This window comes from Myotis yumanensis, unplaced genomic scaffold (assembly GCF_028538775.1).
Source record: "Myotis yumanensis isolate MYYU_CA2020_CCGP unplaced genomic scaffold, mMyoYum1.0.hap1 SCAF_1, whole genome shotgun sequence".
Taxonomy (NCBI): domain Eukaryota; kingdom Metazoa; phylum Chordata; class Mammalia; order Chiroptera; family Vespertilionidae; genus Myotis; species Myotis yumanensis.
In genome coordinates this window covers 231,140,818-231,162,325 of record NW_027223752.1, presented here as the reverse complement: position 1 = coordinate 231,162,325, position 21,508 = coordinate 231,140,818, and the positions used below count along the sequence as shown (strand labels likewise).

General features: G+C 43.2%; 1 protein-coding gene across 11 annotated transcripts in view; it reads right to left on the bottom strand.

Moving 5' to 3' along the window:
• LCORL (ligand dependent nuclear receptor corepressor like) overlaps positions 1 to 12,726 on the bottom strand; it is a 150,216-nt gene extending 137,490 nt beyond the window's left edge. For all 11 annotated transcript variants that reach the window (XM_070398837.1, XM_070398847.1, XM_070398826.1 and 8 more), the window contains exon 1: positions 12,451 to 12,726. In XM_070398837.1, coding sequence (XP_070254938.1) covers positions 12,451 to 12,601 — 151 coding nt within the window. In that variant the 5' untranslated portion in view covers positions 12,602 to 12,726. The remainder of the gene's footprint in view (positions 1 to 12,450) is intronic.
• Between the last annotated feature and the right edge of the window lie 8,782 nt (positions 12,727 to 21,508).

Below are 21,508 nucleotides of genomic sequence, written 5' to 3'. Positions count from 1 at the left end.
CCTTGCCCCACTAACTTCATGCTCTGTCCACCCCCTGCCCCCCAGGCATACAAATGTGTGTTGTTGTTGTTGTTTTTAATGTTTTTATTAATTTTAGACAAAGAGGAAGGGAGAGGGAGAAACAAAAACATTAATGAGAAACATCAATATTGATAGGCTGCCTCCTGCATGCCCCCCAGCACATGCCCTGACCAGAATGAAAACAGTGACCTCCTGGTGCATAGGAAGATGCTCAACCACTGAGCCACACAGGCCTGGCCATACAAAATGTGTTTTAATTGTTATTGGTAAGGCTCTGAACAACAACAGGCTATTTGTAGTTAACTTTTTGGGGAGTCAAAATTTATGTGGATTTTGGACTGCACAAAGGATCAGCACTCCTAACCCCCAAATTATTAAAAGGTTAACTGTATATAGGCACACACATTTACTTCTATATTTCAGTATCTTTCTCTATAGATGAAATGAAAATCAGGATTTCACACTAATATCTCCAATTTCTAACTCAACATTATAGAGAGCATTTAAATTTTCTCCATTACCATATTTATAACACTTCTCAGACAGTGGGAAGCATGGCTCCCATTATCATTAATATTGGTTACAACAGGAAGACCAGTCAAATTAACAAATCTCCCGCGTGGCTGCCTTCCTCTCCCCACACGGATGCTCTCCTTTTATCCCTCCCTGACTGGCCTAACACTTTCACACCTCTTCCATGAGTATAACCTTCTCACTTTGTTCAGGCCTTTATTCCTCATGCTTGGCACCCCTCCTATAAGAATACCCTTCTCATCCTGCTCAAGCTCTAACATCCCATACTGAGCTTGCCTTTCAAAGGATACCTTCTTCCCACCCTTAGGCTCTGACATCTTGTATTAGAATGCTTCCATGCACGGATTTCATCCTCACCCCAGTTAAGCCTCAGTACATCCACACCAGTCTACCCTCCTGCATGTGGATGCCTTTCTACACCCTCACACCACCTGCTCCTCCACATAGATTCCCTTCTCATCCTCTTACCCTATCCAAGTCTGGACACCTCTCCCTGGGAATAACTGATCCACACCACTATCAAGCTACACTCTTTCACAGATACCATACTGACCCTGTTTGGGCTCCAACATCTTGCACCAGTGTGCCCTCTTAGGGAGACTGCTCCTCACCCCTCATAACTCCATCAACTCTTCCCACCCTTGTCAGGCTCTTGATATCCCCCTGCCCTTCTCACATATCCCACCTGGGTAGACACTTACCCTTGTTTGGTTCCTCCTGGTAGTTTTAACACTGAATTGTTCAGAAAGGGAAGGGGAAGAAGACAGGAAGAACTGATGACATTTTAAATAAAGATACCAGTGAATGCCAAAACCGGTTTGGCTCAGTGGATAGAGCGTCGGCCTGCGGACTGAAAGGTCCCAGGTTCGATTCCGATCAAGGGCACGTACCTGGGTTGCGAGCACATCCCCAGTAGATGTGCAGGAGGCAGCTGGTCGATGTTTCTCTCTCATCGATGTTTCTGACTCTCTATCTCTCTCCCTTCCTCTCTGTAAAAAATCAATAAAATAAAAAAAAAAAAAAAAAAAAAAAAAAAGATACCAGTGAATAAGTTGCACAAGTACCCATAACAGAAGTGATATTTTGACTTCCATTTTCTCCTTGTTTTAATTTTTCAAGTTGTTCGGAGTCTAACTAGAAAAGAAGGGCGCCATTTGAGAGTAATTCAGCAATTTAATATTTTAATTAATATACTGAATATATAATAGATTGCTCATTTTCCCAACTTTGACTTAAAAGGGCTAATTCAATTTGAGCATCTTTAAAACTATTATGACAAAACCCTCTCAAACCTGAACCAACAGCAGATGTTCAAAATGAAAATAAGCAGACTTATCTGATCATGCTTTTTACCCATTAAAAAAACTTCAAAGGCTCATAATTTCTTCCCTATGGAGGCCATAATTTATACTTCCAATCCTACTTACTACGCCCATCCCATATTCCAATGATAGTTGATTGCTGAATAGTTTCAGAACATATTATCATTAAGACTTCTATACCTTTGCTTATTCTATCCCTCTGCCTGTACCCTCCAACCTACTCTCCTGCTGGATCATTTAATTAACTTAGGGATCAGCAAACTGTGGCCTGTAGGCCAAATCCACCTATTTTTGTCATTTTTTTTTTTTTTTTTTTTTTTTACTGGAACACAACCATGCTCATTCATTTATGTAATGCTTACGTGCTACAATAGAGACCATGTGGTCTTCAAGGCTAAAATATTTATTTATTTATTTATTTATTTATTTAATTTTTTTAAAATATATATTTTATTGATTTTCCACAGAGAGGAAGGGAGAGAGACAGAGAGCCAGAAACATCGATGAGAGAGAAACACCGACCAGCTGCCTCCTGCACACATCCCACTGGGGATGTGCCCGCAACCCAGGCACATGCCCCTGACCGGAATCGAACCCGGGACCCCTCAGTCCGCAGGCCGACGCTCCATCCACTGAGCCAAACCGGTTTCGGCAAGGCTAAAATATTTATTATCCAGCCCTTTACAAAAAAAGTTTTCCAAGCCCTACTTTCACATAGGCTTTTGTAGCCTAGTAATTTCAGATCCTTCTAATCAAAATTAATTGCTCCCTCCTCTACCTTTCCATTATATTATACCAACTCTAATGCTTAACATCCCTGATAATTGTAAGCTCTTTAAAAGCAAAGTCTAAACCCTATTCCTAATGTAGACAATATATTTTTTGGGGGTCCAATCCGCAGTTCCCACCTCTCCCAACACTTATCACATTCTTGGGGGGAAGTATTTTAGAAGAAACTTCTGCCCTTTTTCTCTACCCCTTATCCAGTCCTCCCAAAGGAGAGATGAATGACTAATACTGGCAACATCCTGATAGTGGGATGGATTAATGTTTTAAAGGTCATTTTTCATTCATGACCTCCTGCTCTAGATAGTTATACCTACCTGCTCTAGATAGTTATACCCCTCTTTGTCTAGATAGTTATACCTACCAATAAGCAAATCACATGGTAAATTCACTGGGGTAGAACTTATTTTATCTGTATTTCAGAAGAGGCCCATAGCTCCAGCTGCTCTGTCTTTGATAGATTGGTAAATTCAATCCAGGGGGATAAGAAGTAAAAAAGTCTCCGATGTCTAATTTTGGTCTTAGTCCAAGTCAAGTTCTTCAATACAAACTTATCATTTAGAAAACTAGTATTTTTTAACCAAGCTCACAGATACAGAGAACATATTGGCGGTTGCCAGATGTAGGGAATTGGGGGCAGGTGAAATGGGTCAAAGGGTACAAATATCTAGTTATAAAATAAGTCATGGGGATGTAATGTATAGTGTGGTAACTATAGTGAATAATACTGTATTGCATAACTGAAAGTTGCTAAGAGAGTAAAAAAACCCAATCAGCTAATACAGTAGAACTCAAAATATCTGATGATTGAGAACTGTAAATTAACTGAAAAAAATCATTCCTTTAAAATGTATAACACACTAATGCCACACACATCATATCTTAGTGATAAACTTAATTGGGAAAATGTTCTTTGAAGAAAAAGAAGAGATACGTTTAGAGTCCACATTCAGTGATTCAAACCAACCCCATCTTATTATTCATCTAATTTTTCTGACTCAATATTTTATTATCAAGTCTCAGCTTAAGTAAACATGAAATATCATGAATATTATTGACTCAAAAAACGATTCCTCATATTACCTAGTATTGTATCTCCCAGCTAAAAAAACCCCAAACATCCCTATACTCCAGATCCTTTCAATTACTACTCCATTTATCTATTCTTCCTTAAAAATGTAGCTTCTCAAATGCGTAGTCTACTACAAATGTCATCTTTACTTATAGACTTAGTTACTTTCTAACCTATTACAATATGGCTTCTATTCCCCACCACTATGCTGAAATTTATTTAGTTAAGATCACCTAGAATCCCCATGTTGCCAAAAAAAATGTACACTTCCCTGTTTCATGGTAAGTGACACCTCATCAACATATAACAATCCCTCTTTATTATAACACTAGGGGCCCAGGGCACGAATTCATGCACCCTGAAACGAACTGTGGGCCTATCGTCCACACCCCCACCTGGCCCCTTCCACCATGGCATTCCTCATCCCGTCTGCCAGCAGCCCCACTCCCACTGCTGCCACTCCCACATGCTGATGGCACCCATCCCACTTGCACCTGCTGACAGCACAGAGTGATTGGGGCTGCTGCCCCGATCACCCCTCAAGCGCAGGGGGAGGTGAAGAAGCCCTCAGGGGTGATGGGGCCGGCAGCCGCAGCTCGCACCCGCTGACAGCACCAAGTGATCGGGACCAGTGCCAGGCGCTGTCAGCAGATGCGAGCGGTGGCTCTGGCGCCAGCTGTGGGTGAGCGGGGCTGGCGCTGGCAGTGGGTGCAAGCAGTGGCTCCGGTGCCAGCACAGGGTGCAAGCGGGACTGTCACCGGCAGTGGGTTCAAATAGCGGCTGCCGGCCCCAATCACCCCTCAGGAGCAGGAGGAGGTGGAGAAGCCCTGAGGGGCCATCAGCCGCTGCTCACACCTGCTAATGGTGCAGATCAATTGGGGCTGGGCGCCAGCACCAGGTGCAAGCGGGGACAGTGCCAGCAGCAGGTGTGAGCGCTGGGTGGGATCGTGGCACGCAGGAGCAAAGAATCTTCAGTAACTACCAGAGGCTCACCCCGATGACAGCGACCAGTGCCTTGCCTTGGTCTGGTGTTCCTGCTCACCTGCTCCACCATCCCGCCGCAGGCAATGCCTGCCATGTTCTGCGCTCTGCCGCCTGCCGTGGTCAGCATGCGCCCCCGGTGGTCAGCGCACGTTATAGCGACTGGTTGTTCGGTTGTTCCGCCGTTCTATTTGCATATTAGCCTTTTATTACATAGTATACTTCTCTCTTCTTAGATTTGGTGATACTACTCTCCCTGCTCTTCTACTTAGCCAATAGACTTATTTTCCAGTGTAAAAGTTCAGCAGCCTTACTCATCCTTTGCCCCCAAAATGTTAAGATTACTTAAAGCATGGTACTGAGAACTTTACTTCTCTCATTATACTATTTTTTACCCCTGTGTGATCACATCCATTTCCATGGATTTAAACATCATCTTTAGGCTGATAATTCCCTAATTTATATATTCAGCAGAGAAACCACGGCTATGTAAGCATTATAGCACCTTTCATTAAAAACAAAATGTAGTGAACACATGAGGACCATTATCCTAGTCTCAGATTTCCATCTGTGGAAGGTAAAATGACTTGTGCCTAAGGTTAAGATGATGGAGGTTAAGAAAGGAAGTGTGCTCTTTCAATTCTTCATTCTTTCTATCATTTAGTCCCTTGTTTATTTAAATACTAGAGGCCCAATGCACGAAATTCGTGCGGGGGGGGGGGGGGGGGGCGGGTGTCCCTCAGCCCAGCCTGCACCCTCTCGCAGTCTCGGAGCCCTCGGGGAATGTCCAACTGACAACTTAGGCCCACTCATCACGGGGGCGGGCCTAAGCCGACAGTCGGACACCCTTAGCGCTGTCGCAGAGGCAAGAGAGGCTCCTGCCACCACTGCTGCACTCACCAGCCATAAGCCCAGCTCAGGGCTTCTGGCTGAGCGGTGCTCCCCCTGTGGGAACTCATTGACCACCAGGGGACAGCTCCTGCATTGAGCATCTGCCCCTGGTGGTCAGTGCATGTCATAGTGACCACAGTCATTCTGCTGTTTGGTCGATTTACATATTAACCTTCTACTATATAGGAGGAAGTCTATTGGACAAAGTTACTTCTTATCTACACACACCATACACATGCATCAGAAAAGAATTGGATTTGAATTAATGGAGAAAAGATCTCAAAACTTGTTTTTCAATAAATACTTAAGGAAAGACTCCAGGTTACAACTGAATTATAAAGATTAGTATGTAGGGTAGGAGATATGACTAAAATGATACTCAAAATTTTGGGGCAATGGGTGTAATAGAGAAGTAAAAGTAGATGCAAATGGTTGTGCTGTCTAAAGAAACTAGAAAAACAAATAGGAAAGAGCAGTCTGGTAGACTATGATCAACTAATTGAAAATGGTTAAGTGCCTTACTTGATGAAAAAGAACAAATGGGAGATACTACTGCTTTGTAAACTATAAAATCAAAGCAGCTATTTCAAATAATGATTTAATGTAAGGGTATAAGCTAGACTGAAAGACAGGAAAACCAGCAATGCAGATACTGATATAAACAAGAATCTTACCTGAATCTGCTCAAGTGTACTTACTCTATTAGAAAAACTGAATCCAGGAGGTATTTTAATAATACTTTCTTTAAAATAATGTGGCAACATATTAGGGTAAAAAAAAAAAGGAAGCAAATATAAACAGGATAGGGTTGTTGCCAAGTAGGAAAAACTCTATGAAAGGAAAGGAAAGGAAATGAGATGTTTAGAAAAATGATTCCAGTCTGGCCACTGTGACTCAGTAGTTGAGCATCAACCTATGAACCAGGAGGTCACGGTTCCATTCCTGGGCAGGGCACCTGCAGGAGACAGTTGATCGATGATTCTCTATCATCACTGATGTTTCTATCTCTCTCTCCTTCTCCCTTCCTCTCTCTGCAGTAAGAAAACATTTTTTTTTTAAAAAAGTGATTCCTCTTAAGTTTTATTTTCTAGAAAACACAAAAATTCTGAAACCAAAATTTTTATTTAGCTTTAATTAAAAACAAAGTGTCATTCTTCAAATACAAATATGACATTATTTTGTTACCTTAGTTTCCTAGTGGGAGCAGTAGGTTGGTCTGGGCCTATTCACAGTCTCCTATCTATATTCTGTGGTGGGAAAAAAACAACTCTTTTGAATGAATTACTTGATCCTACGGTACATTCAAACTCAGTATGGACTCTCATAATGTGAAAGTTAATGGGTCTCCAAAATGTTGAACCTATGAATTTGGTGCTCTAACCAACTTTTACCACCCACGAATGCTGGCCATTTGATAAGGATTATTATCAAAAAAGAAAATCCACACATAAAAAATGTAGGTTATTATAATTGAAAGACTGGATTTACTAATAAGGAAAAAGAAATTACATATCCAAATATCAGCATGCCTTTGTTGCTCCTCCCAGGACAGCACTGTGATAGAACCACCAGGGTTCAAAGTCATACAAGTCAGGGGAACATACAGGACACAATAAACACCAACTTGTCACTGTGCAAAGCCAAACAAGAAGGCGTGCATGCATGTAGTCAGCCAAGGAAAGTAGCATGGACATGAAGAGACAGCTCCACGAAGAAAGGATGCTATACTATGCTCCAGCCTGTAGCCCGAATCTAATATCTGCAAAAACACAAAATTCACACAGGTGGCAGAATTTTACACTTCCAAGTATAAAATAATTCAGGAGTACTCAGAATTTCAAATCTTGCATGCAAAATTCATTGATATACTTATTTTACAGAGATATTTGGATGTATATCTTACCATCCAACTACTCATTATATTCTAAGTTCCATTTGTCTAATGTATGCTATTAGGCAATGTCATAGTTTACATCTTTTTAAATGGATGAAAAACTTGCTAATGCTTGAAAAAATAGTTGTATAGCCAAGGTTTTAGGGTAGTTGGCCCACCACACCAGTCCTTATCAAATCCAGATTTCTAAGTGAATCCACTCTTCTGGGATTTATATTGCAACAGTGACAGATGAGCTAGACATTAGTGGAAAGTCAAAAGAGGAGAAAGCCAGAAGCAGTCAGAAAGAGGTATTAGGGTGATTATCTAGAATTTTATTTACGGGCTATCCCATCTTTAACTATTCAGCTCTAGGAAGTACTCATATAACTTCTTCAGAGGTTAAAAAAAAGAAATGAACATTCTGACATTGATACTGCTGAGTATAGATGGGGCAGGTAGTTTGGAAGAAAGTCCATTCTACAAACACTTGCAGAGTGCAGATCTCTAAGACAGTTATGAGGTTATCAGGAAAATTTACTTAGAATGTAATATCTTTTGGTCTCATATACAAAATGCTAGGGTTCGGCTAAGTCCATGGTCGGCAAACTGCAGCTAGCGAGCCACATTCGGCTCTTTGGCCCCTTGAGTGTGGCTCTTCCTAAGCCTTAGGAGTACCCTAATTAAGTTAATAACAATGTACCTACCTATATAGTTTAAGTTTAAAAAATTTGGCTCTCAAAAGAAATTTCAATCGTTGTACTGTTGATATTTGGCTCTGTTGACTAATGGGTTTGCCGAGGCTAAGTGATACACTGTGATTCTTAAACTATGACTCTGACACCATAGAAAAGAGATCATTCAAACCCTTACTATCTTTTCTTCTAACATGCCTCGATCTTTTTATTGTTCATCAGCATTCCCACCAGAAAGAATCTATTGGCAAAACTGTAAAGCTCAAACCTGCTAATATCCTGTGTAAATCAACAATAACAGCAAAATTTATGGAATGCTATGTGCAGATACATATTAACATATATTTCCCCCCAAATTACATATTGATTACAAAGGGATAAGTGATGACTTTCAAGGAGAAATATGGGGAATAATGCTTTAACCAAATTTTCAAAGCTAACAACATGAAGCTCAAGATATGATGTACTAGCATTAAGAAGCACAGAACATCTCAGAGGTATTACTGGCCAAAAAAAAAAAAAAAAAAGCATAACCAATCTAATCATGAGAAAACAACAGACAAATTCAAATTGGGAGACAATCTACAAAAAAACTATCCTGTACTTTTCAAAAATGTCAAGGTCAAAAAATACAAGAGCAGCTGAGAAAGTGTTCCAGATTAAAAGAGACTAAAGAGATGTGACAACAAAATGCAATGCCTGATCCTAGACTAAGGAAAGGAAAGCTTACAGATAAAATAGAGAAATAGATAAAATTTGAATATGGATTATGATTGAGATAACAGTATTATGTCAATATTAAATCTCCTGGTTTTAATAACTACGCTGTGGTTAGGTAAGCACAATGTCTTTTATTTTAGAAAATATACACTTAAGAATTTAAGAGTAAAGAGGTACAATATCTGCCAAATACCCTCAAATTATTTCAAAAGAAGATAGAAGGATGGATGGGTAGATAGAATGATATGGATATAAAGCAAGAATGATAAAGCAAATACAGCAAAGTATAATACAGTTAGTGAATGTGGGTAAGCATATATGAATTCCTTGTACTACTCTTCCAACTTACCGTGGAAGTTTGAAATTATATCAAAATTAAAAGTAAAAAAAATCAAAACAATAAAAATAAAAAACTTGGCCTATCTCCCAGATCAAATATCTTAACAGACTATACAAGTTCTGATAATATTTAAAATTATATTGATGCATTTCTTTTCTCCTGGACTTTACTGTGTTTTAAATTTTGTAACTTATCAGTTACTAATTCTTTTATATATGCCACAAGATTCAGGACTATATGCTATACCTTAATATTACACTGAGCACTAAGATACTGTTTACTATATCCAATAAGCACTAAAACATCTGTTAGATGAGCATACTCCAAATTATAGCACAGCATATGATGATTATAGAAAAATAATTAAATTATAAAAAGTACCACATTGCAAATAGAGGTATTGAGACACAGAATGTATAGGACACCTCTTAAATTATAAAAAAAGAATAAATCATAATCATAAATCTAAAGAGATGAGTTCCACAAATAGAGAAAAGTAAACATTTTCCTTATCAAGAGTTATACATCTTAGCTAACTACAAGGATGATGAACTTTCCCCCCATAAAAGTAGAATATTAATATATGTTATAAAAAAGTGAATCAAATGAAAGACTTATTCTAGGAATTGAGATTTAAAACACTACTACTGGGTTAATACTGAGTTGTGGTACAATCCTAAGACATTGCTTACAATTTCCTTATTTAAAAATAATGCTTTTGAATAATTTTCTTCCCCAATGGCAGAAAGGATCATATTTTATAAAAATGATTTCAAGTCGTGAGAGCACTGGATATGCCACACGGAGATTTATATATACACATATATTCACAAACATACAAACATGCAAAGGAAAAAGAATATGTCGGTTTGCAAATGTTTATAACGTGAAATATTGAATGTAAGCACATTAATAGCAAAAGATAAATTGAAATAAGTACACAAACTACATGTAATCCCAATTCACACTATGAATAGATGCTTCACATATAGGGTACTGAAAAAAACAAACAAAAGCCAAGCAACAAGTGAATATCCGGTTTAAAAGAGTTTCATTGTTTACTTAAAAATAACAATGCAAAAACAAAAGTATGAGACGAGTCTTACTAGGTCTCCTGACTAGGACTGGGACTGTGGGGGAAAATTCGCACTACTTAGAGCCCAGTTAAAAAATTTTTTTCTAATATGGTATAATTATATATTACATTAAAAATGTAATACAGAGATTGCATGTTAGACATAACAGCATGAACTCAATTTTCAATGTTACCCAATCCTACTTCAGTATCCAAAGTAGGTAAGGCAGAAAGTCCTTTTTCCCATGAAATTCAATTAATTTTGTATTTAATTAAAATTTGACTATTTTTCAAAATCACATATATTTTTAGATACAGAGCATACTTAATGTACCCACATAAGCAAAAAGATGAGGGGATAAAAACCTTAAAGGATTCAAAAACTTAAAATTGACCAAAAACATCGTAAAATCACTGCGTGCCTCGGGTAAAACTTGACACAATAATGTCTCCAGCCGGTGTTACAATGCCGTTATCCTGATCCTAATTCAATGAACCCAATTTTTAAACAGGTTGTCGGCAGAAGAGGTCTTTCCAATAAAAACGGGTCCATTTTGTATTCTGGAAGCACTAATAACACTTACCTTTAAAATTTTATATAAAGAATACCGTGTGGTTTTTCCTACACTTTTTAAAAGAACTAAAATCACTTATGAGAACTCAATCAAAGCTATTTTCCAGAATGTCTCCTTAGATAAGACCAAAACCTATTTTATAAGGGTAAACAGTAAGTGGCTTAAACATAAAAGTGCCCCTAGTTCCTATGTCCATCGTATTCTGCAGTGCACGCCTCTGAGTTGAAGTTGTACTAGTTCATCCTACTGCGACCTCCTGTTCACTAGCCAAAAAGAAGGATCTTCCTCCAGGCGCTAAACGAACAAACCGGGTGGGGGGCGGGCGGCGGCTCGAGGTGGCGCAAGAACAGACGGAAACAAGTAAGAGAAGGTTAGTGCCTCCACTCCAGGTGCCAAGATGTAATCGCCCACCGAGCCAGCTGCTTCCACTACCCACACTTCTTCCCTTCCTCTCTCTCCCCAAATCCCCTTCCAAAACACACGCGCACAGCACTCCTCGTCCCTGTCCCCGCGTCGCCCCCTTCCTGGCCAGGACACCAACCTGCGGGAGAACAGCTCCCTGCACACGTCCCACTCGGACAGAAAAGCGAGCGCCGGCGGCGAAGGTCCGGAGGTCCCGCCACCTCCCGCCGCCCCCGGCAACCTGCAGAATGACAGCTCCCAGCCCAGAAGTTTGAGAAGCAAGACTGACGGTCAGGAGGACGCGGGTGGGAGGCGGGGAGGGAGACGTGCGGGTAAGTGCGGGGACGGGTCCATCACATGACAGCGAAAGAGGACCAGAGTCGCCGGGGCGTCCGCACAGGGAAGGGGGGCGAGGGTGTCATCTCTATGGCAACAGTCCCCCCCGCTCCCCGCCGTCCAGACTTCCAAAGAGGGAGGAAGAACTTCAAATCCCAACCGTCAGCGCTCCAGCGGCTCCTCCTTAAAGGGGTACACACCGCGCCGCCGCCGAGCGCGAGAGGGCAGAGGAGGGCGCCCCCGCCCCTCGGGCGCCGCCCCCCGCTGCCCCGAGCCCCCCGCCGGCCCCCCGAGGCCCCGGCCCCGCGAGCGCCCGGGGGAGGGGGTGTCGCCCGGGATGCCCTCCTCTGGAACTCGGTGGCGGCGGCCGGCCCGGCCCCCGGCGGCGAGAAGGGGGTGTGTGTGCGCCCGGTGGGGGCGCGGACCGGCCCGCCTTTCTCCCGCCGGCTCCCCTCCGCCCGGACGCCGACCGCGGGGCCGCTTCCTCCCTCCAGACCGGGAGGACGCCGGGCGGCGAGAGGCGCCGAGGAGTTTTTGGGGGACAGCGCGAGCGAGCGGTTCCCCCGGGGACTGGGCGAGCGGGTCCGAACTAACAGTTCCCGGGGAGCCCAACAGCTCCGAAGGGGAAGGAGCGCGGACCGCGCCGGGCCAGGAGCCCCCAGACAAAAGGCGAGCCCGGGCCGCCGCGCCGCCGCCGCCGCTCCCAGCTCGCTCCCCCATTGAACTGACCCGAACGGGAGATTCAACTCAGCCCCTCAGCCCCAAACTCCTCGGGTCGCGGCGGACGCCGCCGCGCGGAGCCGCGGCCCAGCCCGGGTCTCTCTTACCTACACAGTGCATGAGGCGGTGGCGCCAGGAGTCGAGTTCCCGCCGGAATCCTCTCCTCTCCGCCGCGCACCGAGGGCTCCGGCACTGAGCGGCGGCGGCGGCGGCAGCAGCGGCGGCGGCAGCGGCCATTCTCTCTCTTCCCTTGTCCATCTGCGTCCCGCGTCACGCGCCCTCATTTACATACGAGCGGCGCAGGCACGAGGCAGGGGCGCGAGCCCTCGGCGCGAGCCCCGCAGCGCGCGCCCCCCGGAGGGGGGTTGATTGACACGTGTCACTACCTTCCCTCGGCCCGGCCCTCCCCCTCCCACCGCTCCCTCCGGGAGAGGCGGGGAGGGAGCGCGAGGAGAAGGAAGCAACCTGCCGCTTCCGCTGACCCCGCCTCCCCATCCCCTCGCCGCCGCCTCCTCCCCCCGGAGTTTACTCCAGCGAGCCGTCCTGCTCCCGCCGCCTGCGAAATCCCTGAGCGACAGCGAGAGGCTCCGAGCCCGGCCGGGAACCGGCGTGCGATGGGGCGGACTAACAACTCCTCCCTTCAGCCTTCCCGAAGCTACTGGGGCTGCGCGGAGACTTCACTTCCCAGGCTCCGTTGCGCCGGAGTCCCAGAGCGGAGCTGGACCCCGCGGCGCCATGCATGCTGGTCCTTGTAGTCCAGCAGGGACGGACACTCTTCAGTCCTCCTTGCAGACTTGGGCTTCCAGACCGGCCTTGGACTCCTTTGCGCTGCGCCTTTGGTGGACTTGGCCTCCAGCGCCCTGCGCCCAGCACTGCTCTACTCGCGTTGCCCGGTCTGACCGAGCCGCCTCAACTTCTTTAGGTTCTACTATAGAAGGGCGGTGCAAACCGCAAGTTTGACCGCTCCTTGATGGTTCAAGCTGCACTTTGTGCTTTAAGTGCTGGAAATTTGGAGGGGGAAGCGGCGGGGGGGGGGGGGGGGGGGGGGGGGGGCGGGGGGCACTGTCATCCCGCCACTGCAGGGAAAGAGCAAACTGGTCATGGGGCCGCATCCCAAATAACTGCGAAATATCCAGAGCGATCCCGCCCTAACATCAGTTTCCAGGGCGAAGAGATTTCGAAAAGTGTGAATATGTGTAAGGCTTAAGGGAAAGATGCGGGGCTTTTGACCGAAAATTATTTACGGATGGCATTGGGTGTGACTGGATGAAAACCCCCCAAAGAGGAAACTCTTTATCCTCTGCAAAATGTAAACTCCTGGAGGACAGCGACCATTGAGACTTCTGTACGGTGACATCTTTCACTTGCCTGACCCTAGTACAGTGAGTGGCGTGGTATTTCGCACTTTACAAATGTTATGGAATGAATTCTTACCATGCTAGAGAAAATATTTTTTCTTCTTCAGAATGAGCTTTTCATTTAAAATAAACTTCAGTGACACTTTTGACTTTTGCACCACAGCAATTGTGCATGTGTTTCTGTATATGTGCAGGGGGCCGAACCCAAAATTTACTAAGAAGTTCTCTGTATTACTGCAAATTTATGCACAAGTATGCGGGCAATATGTTTTAATTCTTCCTGGAAACTCCTGATTTCTGAGTTCAGTTCTACCCTCCCTGTTTTGTAGTTTATCCTTATCCACCTTTCCTTGCTTTTTTTTTTTCCCTACAAGTGCTGCTTGACACAGTAGCTGCAGGAAAGAAACATCTGCACAGTATATGTTTCAAGGGACCTGGCGTATATGGCATACTGTTCTTAATATGTTTGTTCCCCTTAGCGCTATGTGTTTTAACCAAGGTCACCTCTCTGAGAAAGGTTGTTTCCCCAGGTAGGGATTTTTCCCTGAAGTTAGGGAGGGGATAAAACCCCTTAACTAAGTGCCAGGCGGGTAGGTAATCACTTTAACTACAAACAATCATGCTTAAGCTACATAATCTTTACTCCCTGGAATGGAGATAAGAAACGCCCTAACCTTTGCAATAGAAATTGACAGGATTAAAATCAACTGGTATAAATACAGGTGTAACAAGACAATAAACACCAGAACTTCGCTGGAGATACTGACCAGAACTTGTCTGGAGATCCTGGCTAGGCTGCTGATCAGCTGAACGCTGTTTCCGTGTCATTCCTCTTTCACTTTTGGGGACCCCTGGACCTGCTGGGGTTGGACCCCAACATACAAGGAAGTATTTCATTGCTCATCACTACCTCTCGACAATGAAGATATAGTTTTACATTTTCACAGATTAAGAAAATGAAGTTTAAAATCTCATAATCACCTTTTTAGAATGGTCACAATTGGAGAAGTAAAATCACTTGTGAAGGTGCTTTAGGAATTATCAGTGGATAGTTTCAATTACTGATCCCACTTATAATTGCCAATGATCAGCATTTGTAGCTTTCTGATCACTTTTACAGTAATTGACATTAGTTAGGATGGTCTAGTTCTGTGGTCAGCAAACCGAGGCTCCCAAGCCACATGCGCCTCTTTGGCCCCTTGAGTGTGGCTCTTCCACAAAATACCACGTGCGGGTGTGCACATACAGTGCAACTGAAACTTCATAGCCCATGCGCAGAAGTCGGTATTTTGTGGAAGAGCCAGTATTTGGTGGAAGAGCCACACTCAAGGGGCCAAAGAGCCGCATGTGGCTTGCAAGCCGCAGTTTGCCGACCACTGGTCTGGACTAAACAGTCGGTGCATAGCCCTGACCTTTGCCAGGGCTTCAAGGGTCACCAGCCTTCCGGGTTCCTTGTCCACACCTCTCTGCTAGTGAAGACAATAGGTGGCTTCCCACACCGATGATTACTGCAATCCATCTTTCTAGTCACCAATTTACAGTTCACTCTTTACACTACAAAATATATTCACCCCTGTCACAAGTGAGACAATCCAAAAGTTCTATCCAGTAATGGCATTTATCTCAGTCTAGCATTTCTGGGTGATGGCTGATGGTCCCTATATTAGAACAGGAATAAGCTTCTATTGTTATAGAGACCTCAAAAGACAAAGAATCATCCCTCTCTGCTTACACACACACACACACACACACACACACACACACACACACTCAATGTACAGTGGTGGGACAGAGTCAGAATAACCACGGTAAAGGTAAAGAATGAGAGACTCACATATTTTACCACAGCTAACATGGACTACCAACTTTCCAGCCTCTAACAGTTCCCTTGCTACCACCCATTGAGCCACTAAGTCACAGCCACATATTTTAGGTTTATTGTCATAACTCTACATAGTCAGAATGGGCTAGATTATTCTCTAGTAACAGAGACTCAAAACCTCAGTAGCTTAATACAAAGATTTAGTTCTTACTTAAAGTCTATGTCCTCCAAAAATCACTGTGAAGGAGGGCGGGGAGAACTGTTCCATGTCCATTCAGGGACCCAGGTTTATGGAGCACCACTACCTGGAAACTCCCCAGTCACCATGACAAGAAAAAGACGTTAAATCACTGTCCAGCTCTTAAAGGCTTCTGCCAGAAGTGTCATATTTCACTAGGTAAAGCAAATCAAATGGTCATGCCTAACTTTAAGACAGTAATATATCAGACTAGAGGCCTGGTGCACGAATTCATGTACAGGTGGGGTCTGGCCGACCCACCCCAATAGGGGCTGATCAGGCTGGGCTGGTGGCGGGGAGGAGATGTGGGAGGTTGGCCAGCCCCACCCCGATTGGGGTTGGGGGAGCTGATTGGGGGCAGGGCTGGCGGGGGTGGGGGGGCTGAGGAAGGTTTGGAGGGGGCCATCAGGGCCACAATTGGGCGAGCGGGTCCGATGCATGAAATTTGTTTAAAGGGCTTGTTCCTCACATCCCTGGCTGCCTCGGCCCTCACAGCCTCAGCTTCATCTGGAAGGTTGTCCGGATGGTTGTTCTGCTGTTCAGTCTAATTAGCATATTAGCTCTTTATTGTATAGGATAGCTTGTAGGTGTAACCAACTACCCCCAAACTTAATAGCTTAAAACATCAACAATTGATTTAGCTTATAATTCCATGGAGTGACAATTTGTTTGGTCTCAGCTGGATAGTTCAACTTACCTGGGCTGTGCTCACTCAGATGTTTGTGATTAGCTTCCCGTTAGAGAAGCAACTCTGTTTCTGAGGGTGAGTTGGCTGTCATCTGGGACAACAGACCAAGCAGGCCAATAGTCCCTTATCATCAAGAGGCTAGCCTTGGCTTGTTCACATGGATTTCAAGGTCAGTAAAAGAGCAAGCCCTAATGCACAGGCACTTTTAAAGCTTTGGCTTGGGTCACATTTGCTCCAGTCCAAATGGCTAAAGCAATCATATGGCCAAGCCCAGAGTCAATGAAGGTAAGTACCTTTTAACAAGAAGAGTTGCAAGTCACATTGCAAAAGGGTGTGGATAGAGGGATAAAAGTAATCTGTGGCCACTTTTGTAATCAACTGCAGATGGGAAAGTGTAATGTTACCATGTTCCCTAAAAGAAAGGGGAATAGAAATGTTAATGAACAAAATTAATGAGTATAGTATCTCTAGAATGTCTAGGCCAGCTATCCACAAATCTAAGGATAGAAGAGGGTCATATTCAAGATTGTCTCTTACACTGGAAATCTAGTTACTCCCAAAGGAAATGTTAATGTTCTTTGGAAAGATGTTTTTGTTCTGTAGTCTATTTCCTATATATAGTGTATCATTTGTTTACTTGAGTCCCGGTGCATGACATTCGTGTACAGCCTGGCCTGCACCCTCTCGCAGCCTGGGAGCCCTCGGGGGATATCCGACTGATGGCTGTCAGTCCGACATCCTTAACACTTCTTCAGAGAAGTTCCCGCTGGTGGAGAAGTTCCCACCACCGCCACTGCTACACTCGCCAGCCATGAGCCCGGCTCAGGGCTTCTGGCTGAGCGGTGCTCCCCATGTGGGAATGCACTGACCACCAGGGGGCAGCTCCTGCATTGAGCATGTGCCCCCTGGTGGTCAGTGCGTGTCATAGTGACTCGTCATTCCACTGTTTGGTCTATTTGCATAGCCTTTTATTATATAGGATTGTTGTGTAACAAGCCGATCCATAACCTAGTGGCTTAAAAGATTACTGCTGGAAAGTCTATGGGTTAGATGGGCAGTTCTGCTGATCTGGCAAGGTTCTGCTGATCTTGGCTGGCATTGTTAATGCTGGAAACTGCATGATCTAGGAAGGTTTCACTCTGGTCTGGAGTTTGGCTCCTATGTGCTGAAATAATGGGAATGACTGAGCCATGTGTCTCATGTGTCTCATCACTCAGAGGCTAGCTAGAGCTTATTTACATAGTGGCAGCATGTCAAACACAGCAAGAGCGTAAGCACTAATGTGCAAGTGCTTTTCAAGTCTTTGCTGCCTTATATGTACTTGCTGCTGTCCCATTGACCAAAGCAAATCAGATGACCAAGTCCCAAGTCTGGAGGACACTAACAAATGGCATGGATACAGAAAGGTGTGAGCAAATTGGGGTCATTACTTCAAAGACACCACCATTAATATCCATCAAATTCACTATTATTTACCTAAAATTGATAAACACATCTATAGAGTTCTTATACAGTATCAAGTATAGATATAAATTGCTGGGCATATTAACAGTTTAATAATTTATTTGACCATTTGGAAGCCAAAAAGCTATTCTTTTACTTTGCAACAAAAATAAACAATCCCATATACTAGTAGGGTTGTAAAATACCGATTCAATGATAAATTATCTACATGTAACAAAAGTAACATACATTTTCTAATTTAATATTCTAAATAGTTTTGTATGAATTAGATATTTGTAATTGAAGTCATAATGATTGGATGCCTTAATTAACTATAACATGATACATAATGTTGAAAGCCATTTTTGAGTAAATTTATTACCTGCTTAAAAAAATCACACTTTACTATATTTCCTTTATTCCTGAACTGTAATGCACTACAGTTCTATAAATCAGATAAATTTGATCAACCAGCCATTTAGAACATGAAAATAGCCCCCTTCCAGAAAATTTCTGATCAGTTACATTATCATTATGCTAAATTATAGCAAAAATCTTAGATTCATCCATGTTTACGAGCCAGAGATTTCTCAGCATTGTTTTTCTTATGGGAGTTTGAACTCTAAGGACATTATCATCATCTCAGATGTACATGCTGATGCATTTCATTTCAACAGTGCAGTCAAATTTTAGAGATATCTAAAATATATGAATGATTTTGTCTTCTTGATACATTTCCAAATATCATCAACGTCTTTTTTGTACACTTGGTAGGGAACAAAGATAAAGTTTCATAGGAGGGAATAAAAATTGAAGAAACAGAGACGTAATGGTGATATGGTTCATTTCTTAAACTGTAATGTCCACCTATTTTCTATTCCAAGACTGCCCTTACAGTACAAAAAATGGGCAAGATAGTTGATCTAATACTGACCCTCATCTCGGGGTGGTATCTCAGATTTTTGTTTTTTATGTTCTTTGTTTAGTTTAATCATTGGTTATTTTTAGAACCTTACTATTACACCCCATTACTGTCTTCAGATTTATTATATTCTAGTTGGTTCTGGCTGGTGTGGCTCAGTTGGTTGAGCGTCATTCTTTGCACCAAAGGGTCACGGGTTCGATTCTGAGTCAGGGCACATGCCCAGGTTCTGGGTTCCATCCCCCATCAGGGTGTGTGCAGGAGGCAGCTGATTAATGTTTCTCTCTCTCTTAAAAAAAATCAATAAAAGCATATTTTTAGTCTGGCCAGTGCAGGTCATGGTTCGATTCCTGATCAGGGCACATGCCAGGTTTCTGTGCTCAATCCCCAGTTGTGGACTTGCAGGAAGCAGCTGATCCATGATATACTCTCTCATCATTGATGTTTCTATCTCTCTCACACTCTCTATTTCTCTCTGAAATCAATAAAAATATACAGTTTTGGATACAGTTTTCACTGCATTAAGAATATGCAGGTCCTAAACTGTCAAGATAACCAATTAATAGGGTGAGCATTTTTAAAATAATATTCTATAATTTTTAAAATATATTTTTATTGATTTTTTAAAGAGAGGAAGGGAGAGGGGTAGAGAGTTAGAAACATCGATGAGAGAGAAACATTGATTCAGCTGCCTCCTGCACACTCCCTACTGGGGATGTGCCCGCAACCAAGGTACATGCCCTTGACCGGAATCGAACCTGGGACCCCTTAGTTCGCAGGCCGACGCTCTATCCACTGAGCCACACCAGTCAGGGCTGGGTGAGCATTTTTTAAAACAATATTATACATCTTTGAACTTGGCATCTGACTTTTTAAAAAATACCATTTACCATCTATTTTCTTTCTTTCTTTTTTTAAAATATATTTTATTGATTTTTTACAGAGAGGAAGGGAGAGAGATAGTTAGAAACATCGATGAGAGAGAAACATTGACCAGCTGCCTCCTGCACATCTCCCACTGGGGATGTGCCCGCAACCCAGGTACATGCCCTTGACCGGAATCGAACCTGGGACCTTTCAGTCCGCAGGCCGACGCTCTGTCCACTGAGCCAAACCGGTTTCGGCTACCATCTATTTTCTCTTACATTCAGGCAGATGATAATAGGACCTGATCTATCACTACTCTTTTTGTGTCCACATGAAATCCCTCTCCCAGCCTAACTCATTATCATTTTCAGCCTTCTAATAAAATTTCAATTCATTATATGTTTACATGGTGGTTTTTTTCCATTTAATCCAATTGCATAGTTCAGTATCAAAGTCAAATAAAAAATGTTGTGTATAGCACTTACACCACTACAGTTTAGAGAGAGTACAGATCATCTAGGTCAGTGGTGGGCAAACTCATTAGTCAACAGAGCTAAATATCAACAGTACAACGATTGAAATTTCTTTTGAGAGCCAAATTTTTTAAACTTAAACCATATAGGTAGGTACATTCAACTTTAAATTCACGGTTTTCATCTTCCATTTTTCTTTGCTTCTTCTTTGTAGCCATGTCAAACAGGGCACCTAAAAAAATGTTTCATATTATAATAATAAAGCCACCAACACAAAAGAATTGTAATTTTTAAATTGATGACAAAAATACCTGTAGGATCTGCAGCTGGTTGGAAAAATACAGGTAACTTTATGTTTCGAGTAGGTACTTTTGTCACCCTCGCGCGACTTGCGGACGCGACTAGCACTAACCACTGCACAATGAGACTGCCGACTGACTGGCTCACTCAACTCCTGCATGAATCGTGCGCCCTCCCCCGCGCTGCGTCTCCGGTCGCCCGGCCTTCCGACCCCCCCCACTTCTTCTAATGCCACTTCTTCAAAATAGACTCGCCCAGGCCGAAAACCACTTCTGCGAATGGGCCACGAAGTTTCAATCGCACTGTATGTGTGCGCCCGCACGTGGTATTTTGTGGAAGAGCCACACTCAAGGGGCCAAAGAGCCACATGTGGCTCGAGAGCCTCGGTTTGCCGACCAATAATCTAGGTCAGTGCCCTATTTTTGCAGAGAGAGAAATTGAGGCCCAGACAGGGTAAGCAATTTATGTAGGCTACACAGTTGATAAGCAGTAGTACCCAAACTAAAGATCAGATTTCCTGATTCCTAATCTTGACTCCTTTTGCTATAATTAAGCCATCATTGTTGAACACTGACATACATTATTAATTCATTTAATCTGTATCATAACTATATACAGTAAGTACTACTATTGTTATCCCCATATCACAGGGAAGGAATTAACAAATTGGCTCAGAGAAGTTAACTTGTCCAACATCTCTCAGCTAATTTGTGGTAGAATTGTATTTTAAATTTCTGTCTTTCCAAATTTAACCACTTCTTTACACTGGAAAGCAGATTTCAAGGTGACAAAGCTGTCTTGAAAGGAATCAGAAATGGAGGAACTTGGACTTTATTTGATTTTCATGAGGGACAGTGATATTTGGGGGGAAGACAATGACACCAACACAAAAGCATGGTCCCACAGTATTCAATCTATCACTCAGCCAAACTGGGGTGTTTGCTGCTCCCCACCTGATACTTCCATGCTACTCTACTCTCATGGAATTGTTCAATAATTCCCAACTATTTGATAATTACTCCTTTCTGGGCTCTTAAAACATTTTATTTATATA